At 33.8% G+C, this 6345-nt stretch overlaps 1 protein-coding gene across 5 annotated transcripts; it reads right to left on the minus strand.

Moving 5' to 3' along the window:
- Positions 1–2763: 2763 nt before the first annotated feature.
- LOC120201813 lies at positions 2764–6345 on the minus strand. Of its 5 annotated transcripts, none has more exons than XM_039202348.1 (6): positions 6222–6345; positions 5531–5600; positions 4834–5320; positions 4293–4551; positions 3261–3917; positions 2764–3154 (listed from the first exon to the last, which is right to left on the minus strand). In XM_039202348.1, exons 4-6 carry the CDS (start codon positions 4456–4458, stop codon positions 2862–2864), a joined length of 1116 nt encoding a protein of 371 aa, XP_039058279.1. In that variant the 5' UTR covers positions 4459–4551; positions 4834–5320; positions 5531–5600; positions 6222–6345; the 3' UTR covers positions 2764–2861. The 5 variants fall into 5 exon arrangements, with proteins under 5 accessions (XP_039058279.1, XP_039058278.1, XP_039058282.1 ...); XM_039202347.1 differs by having other exon boundaries at positions 5471–5600; XM_039202351.1 differs by having other exon boundaries at positions 4293–4390; positions 4478–4551; positions 4834–5600.

A 6345-nucleotide genomic window follows, 5' to 3' on the forward strand; every position in this document is an offset into this window, starting at 1 on the left:
GGACTGTAATTGTAAAAGCATATTTGGCTTCTGCTGCTTTCTTACCATTTTTACGGATTTCACAATGCCTTTGAGGTTTTTGTGTTTATCTTGTTTCATGTACTGATCCTTTTTATTTTGACGGAACATCAAAATTAGCTTTCAATGTTTATCGAAATGGTTATTTTTTACTCTTATATTATTTTGGAACATTTTGGGTCAAAAAATCCTTTCGTGGATAGAAATTGTTAGCCAACATTTTAAAATAGGGGTCTATTTCTCGTAAAATAAAATGTTAAGGACGAAAATATTAAAAGAATAAAGGTTAAAGTGATTATTTAGTGAAATATTAGAAGTATTTTTTATATTGAAAAAAAATTTTAGGAGTTAAAATATTAAAAAAAAGAATAAGATTAAAATGATCGTTTTAATAAATATTATGCCTTTTATATTCTAGTAAATAGTAGAAGTTTGGCCCTAACGTTAGCCTGGGATTGCTTTACTTTCGTTTGCTTTACTTTCGTTGAATTTTTTGGATTTTTAACTGTTTACTTTTATATGGATTGGATCGAATTTGTTTGGCTTTTGATTTTTTGTAATGATTTTTAGTTTTAATTTTGTTGCCTTTACTTTAAAATAATAGATTAGTTTTTTTATATTTATTTTATAAATTTTTAAATAAAAATTTCTAAAAAATAATTAATAATTTTATGTAATATTTTAAAAGTACTTTTATTATTTGAAATATATAATACTTATTTTTATAAAAAAAAAGTAATTAAAAAATATAGAATTGAATTTGATTCATATGTTATGATGTGTTTAAATATTTTATGTTGGTTTTTTTTTCAACCCCAGCTCTCATATGGTCAATACTATGAATTAAATGGCAATAGAGAAGACATTGTTTTACAAAATTATTGATTTTTTTTAGTTGAATTGGCATCAATGTTGGTTTGAATAGTAAGTATGGTTGAAATTCAAGAATGTTTGAATGAATAATTTTTAGTAATTTTTTTTGTTTGTTAATTTTTTTTAGTAATTAATGTTTTTAACTGTACGAAAGAAACCATTTAATTACGTTATTCAATTATCTTTTTACTTATTAATTTTCCCATATAATGATTTAATAATTCTTTTAATTATTTCTAACTTAACCTAGAACTCATACACAATTAATATAATTAATTTGAATTCTAAGTTAAAACTTTTTTTTGTTCTAATTTTATCTTAAAAATTTTATTCTCAACAATGCGACAAATATAATGACTTGGTGGTGTAGTAGTTAAATAAAGGATAAATTACACAAATGGTACCCCGACTATAAGATATTATCTTATTGAGCCCTCAACTATTAAAAATTATGAAATTGTCACTCAACTATTCATTATATTCCACACTCGTCCTTTTCCATTAAAAAATTGACAGACGTCTGAGCTGGATGTTAACATGCTAATTGAGATATGATAATCGTTTGAGATTCTAAGACCATATTTTATCATATCACTGTCAATAAGTTAATGTCCTTCTCAGACCACCGTCAATTTTTTTAACAAAAAATGACAAGTTTGGAATATTATGAATAGTAGGGTGATCATTTTATAACTTTCAATAGTCGAGAGACTTAACAAAGTAACACTCTATAATCGGGGATCATTTTGTAACTTTTAGTAGTCGATGGAATCAATAAAAGAAATATCACTCTATAGTCAAGTGGCCATTTGTGTACTTCACCCTTATATAAATTGAGGTTTTTGGGATATGAGATTTCTTTTATTTTCAATCAAATGGTGGTAAAAAATGTGGCTAATATATATTGAATAGTTTGGATGATTATAAGATAGTATCTATACAAAAATTTTCTCAGTCATTAATAACGTACATACATCCTGCAGACGCAACTGTTCGAACTCGAATATCTGAAGAGAACAACACTCTCTCTACCACAAAAAGCTCCCAATGAGTTTAATATATATAAAAATTAGATGACTATTGAAATAGTTTAATCTGAGTTGAGTCCAACAATACAAATATTATTTTTAAAAATTTAATTTATCCCAGTCAAAATCCAATCCTAAGGATTTGATTAAAAGATCAAACAACCCTTGTTTTTTCAACCTTCAAAACGTAACGCCTCACATTGGGGTTTATTTTAAGTAATTAGCTTATGATGTCTCACATTTTGTTTAGACTTGTATTCCTACACAATCAAAAATATCGATTCAACTGTGGAATGGTACTCTCATTAAACTTATCCATCAAATCTTCAAATGGCATCTCTCTCATAAAATTCCTATGGTGCAGAGTTGAACCACCAACCAAGCCACCTGGTCAAATTCCGAGCGAATGAGAGCTTGAATGTTAGCTTGAATGTAGCATCACAACCAAACCACCTGATCTATTTCCGACCGAAGGAGAGCTTGATTGCTCATGAAAACTACCCGACCAACCAAACCACCTGGTCGAATTCCGACAGAACGAGTTCAAGAAAAATACGTATTCCGACATCCAAAGACCTTGGGAAATAATGTAAAATGACAAAACATATCCACATCCAACACTCGCTTCCAAATCAGCTAATCTTTCTCAACCTTTCTTTTCAAACTGTCGGTTGTTTCCTAGTAAAGCAAAACTGAAAACCTAGTGAAGCAATGAAAAGATTAATAGAAACTCCACAAATCAACAATCAATTCGATGATAATTGACTTCATAAAATCAACCAAACTAACAGTTATGAACCTGTATAGTTCATCGGTACATTGTAGAACAACAACTTTCTCTTAATTTCCATTAAGGGCTGAGGAAGGCAAGATAAACTATTTCTTTATTCTTCTGCAGTTCTACAGTTATTTGTTTATTTATTTCAGAGAGAAAAATAAAGCCTACAGATGCAGAGACAAATCTACATCTACTGGACCTTCCTTGGCTTCATCAAATAAGGCTTTCGGTGCAGGAACTGAACCATCAACATCCACAAAAAGAGCTAGCTCTTTTTTCACAAGATTCTCAGGTTTCAGATGAGAATCAGAGGAAATCTTAGGCTTTTTCGATGCATTTGTTTCATCAGGCTTCCTAGATTCATCATCTAAGAAGGGCCTCTTACCTTGTTCGCATATAACCAAACTTCTATGGTCATTCTGACCCGCTCTATCTGGGCTTGAGCTTGGAGGAGGACCTGAGAAAAGGCACAAACAGAAATAGATCATCAAAGATAGGCAAGTGATATGACCCAAAACCAAGGTCATGGTTAGTTACAGCAAAGGTAGGATTTTAAAGCTTACCAAGATTATAACCTTGTATGTTACGTAAGGCATTTCCACGAGTAGGTGGTAAACCATCGCGGCTAATCTGAAATTCATCAGTATTAAACTGACAAACTTCATTTGGGCCCAAACATAATGAAGTGTCTAAGTTAAAGCCAGAGGTTACAACAATGCTAGACTGAGAAAACGCAGCAGAAGACATGGCCGTGTGGGGACCAGTTGGAGCAGATCCCCCTGAAGCCAAACTGCTATGGTGACAAACACTACCACGACCACATGAATAGTTCGGAAACATGAAACTTTGAGTTGGGGAAACTCCTGGGTTGCCACCGGTGAATCCAGTCATGCTTGCATGGTTTGTTTCGTTTGAGCCAAACACCCTAGAGGGGTCAAATGAAGGAGGTATTCTAGTGAATGGAGTTAGTTTGTTCACACGAGGTGAGGAGTTTCGCTGGCTGTTTGGCAGGAGTGCAGGGGAACTCCTAGTAGTGTCCCTGGAATTACTTGAAGAACCAAGATAATTCAAGGTCCCTAATGTCTTACCCTCATAATTAATCCGACGGTGGCCCTCTAGAGCTCGATATTTGTTGAGTACTTTGTTGTAGCAGGCGCATGGCCTGGTACCTGTCTGCTTCTCTGCATCTTCTTTAGCCACAGGGGAATTCATGGTAGAAGCTAAGAAAGACACAAGATTGAACTCTTTTGAAGAAAAGACAGAAACTGGAAAGATTAAGGAGACAATGATGTTGATGAAAGCCCTGCTCTCACCCCATTTTATAGCCTTTTTCAAGGCAAAGAAACAGGTCATAGGGCTTAACACCAATCAATGAATGGACAGAAAGTTTATAAACAACATCATTAATGAGCACTAAAAATTTAAGATTTTTAAGATGTAATTAGGGAGAAATGCAGCAACCTGTAGTTCAGTGACAGTGTATAGAGTTTATAAACTTTCCATACACCAAACACGAATCCTTCTGTAAACGACAAATTATAATAAAAGCCATTTAAGAAATAAGCCACAGAAAGCATAAAATGGAAAAAAGTTACCATAAAAAATCCATGCTGATACAACTTTAAAGAGGCCTCCTCCGCAATAATAATCCACATTTATAGCAGTCATAAATAGCCACGGAGAGTATCCAATCCTGCAAAACAAATGTAAAAACCATGGAGTGTCCGTTATGGGGTAATTTTGGAACATGGAGTAAAACATGAAAGGAAAGAGGGTGCACCCGAGGACTTTGCCAATGTCATATCTACATGGCCTGGACTTGGTGTGTGTGTATACACACACACACAGGATTTCCTACCAAAAAACCAATGTCATTCAAGGTATCTGAGTGTTTAGCATTACTCCACTAAAAGAATGGAGTAACATGAGTCATTCTTGCAACATATTTATTATCTAATTGTACCCAACAGCTTCAAGAATATGAAAAAGAAAAAAAAAACATACTGGTGATTTGATGCTCAATGCAAATGTCAAAGAGGTGCATGTATTGTGCAGCGAACAGCGAAGAAATGTTACAAACATCTCTCTCACTGAACTAAAATCATAAAACCAAGTAAGAAATGTCTAAAACTTTACCTATTATTGTTCCAAACTGTTGTAACAAGTTCCGTAAACTAAGAGCCATTCAGGAGAGCAAAGCAAAGATACTAGCACTGTAGCACATGAGACTTATGAATTTCTTCTTTCAGTTTTACACTCTTTCAAAACTATGCTTTGTTTGCATTTCGAAGACATCTTGTACAAGTCACCATAACACGTTATGAACAACTGGTTAAAAGGATGTTGCTTCTTCAAGAGGCTAGTTAAACAAGCCCGAAGGAGAGGAATACTAATTGTAAAGCACCAAATGTTGATTCATTCACATTTCCCCACCCTAACCACTTCACTGTTAACTATTCCCCATTTCTTCAATTTATATATGACTCCATGGTCTATATCCATAAACGATTAACAAATCACATTCTTCTCACAGTAGTGTTCTTCTCCTGTCCCTAGCCCTGGAACATCCAATAATTATCCAGCATTTGAAACCCATGTACCAGCAGCCACAACTACTCTGAATCTGTTGTAAAATAATAGGATGACAGTGAAGAAAACGCATAACATGAAGATGGTGTTGGAAGAGATTATCGGTGAAACTAGATAAGCAATGGAGCAAAATGGGCAAAGCAAATTTTGAAGATATTCATTCGATAGCAGGAAGTCGACTTACTTTTAATGAATTTGATTAGTTTAACAAATTAGAGTTAGATACACTCTGTAGCTTGCTTACTAGAATAAGGATGGCCCAGGCATCAGAAGTCCGACTAAAAGAGGAACTGAATATTGATCATAGCCAATACCTGCAATCATCAAAATTTCACATTGCAAAGCTGATGCAAGATAAAGAATTTCGAAGAAGAAAATACCCGCTCTAATCCAAAACCAAAAAATAACTCGAACCTTACTGGCATTATTGAATGAGAGCATCAGCATTCAACAGCATATCACAAATATACGAAAATCATATCAACAGGGCATAGGATCATAACCACCATTATCCGATTCATTGATCGACTAATGCGGATAAGTATTGAAGGGTTTTAGACAACTCTCTCAACTCAGTTTTCTACGTTCACAATGCCATTCAAGCCTCTGACCTTGCTCAAAAGCCTAAAGCCTCATCCCACTATACCAATTCAGGGCATTGGGCGTAGTTTAAATTTATCAACGCGTACATACATTGATGATTAGGATCGAAAACCCTAAATTACGTGTCACTATGACGAATAACGAAAACCAAAGATCTCAATTCCGTTCACTATATGGAAAATATCTTTTTCCAAAAACCCAAAAATTTGCATTCTTGCAGCCAGTCTTTATAAATTACCATTTGCGGATCCAACAACAGATAATTTGCATGAATACAAAGAAAGAAAATTATAATATTTACAAAGATAAAAAAAACCGTAGCTACACCTTACTTCATCAAAAATGATTTATGAAGCAATGAAGAAAGCTTCTTGGCAGGTGAAAAATCTTCAAAGAAAGACACGGGTATTCCTCAATTTTTTTAAAGGAAATCACACATGCCCAGGTAACACCACT

This window comes from Hibiscus syriacus, unplaced genomic scaffold (assembly GCF_006381635.1).
Source record: "Hibiscus syriacus cultivar Baekdansim isolate YM2019G1 unplaced genomic scaffold, ASM638163v2 tig00008013_pilon, whole genome shotgun sequence".
In the NCBI taxonomy this organism is placed as follows: domain Eukaryota; kingdom Viridiplantae; phylum Streptophyta; class Magnoliopsida; order Malvales; family Malvaceae; genus Hibiscus; species Hibiscus syriacus.

What these genes read in the sequence shown, in the direction of transcription:
- LOC120201813 (XM_039202348.1), bottom strand. Translation starts at nt 4,458, where the DNA reads ATGTTTTACTCCATGTTCCAAAATTACCCCATAACGGACACTCCATGG. An exon ending in ATCAGCATGGATTTTTTATG is followed by an intron (nt 3,918 to 4,292) that starts GTAACTTTTTTC and finishes TGTCTTTCTTAG; the next exon opens with CTTCTACCATGAATTCCCCT. An exon ending in CATACAAGGTTATAATCTTG is followed by an intron (nt 3,155 to 3,260) that starts GTAAGCTTTAAA and finishes GCCTTTTCTCAG; the next exon opens with GTCCTCCTCCAAGCTCAAGC.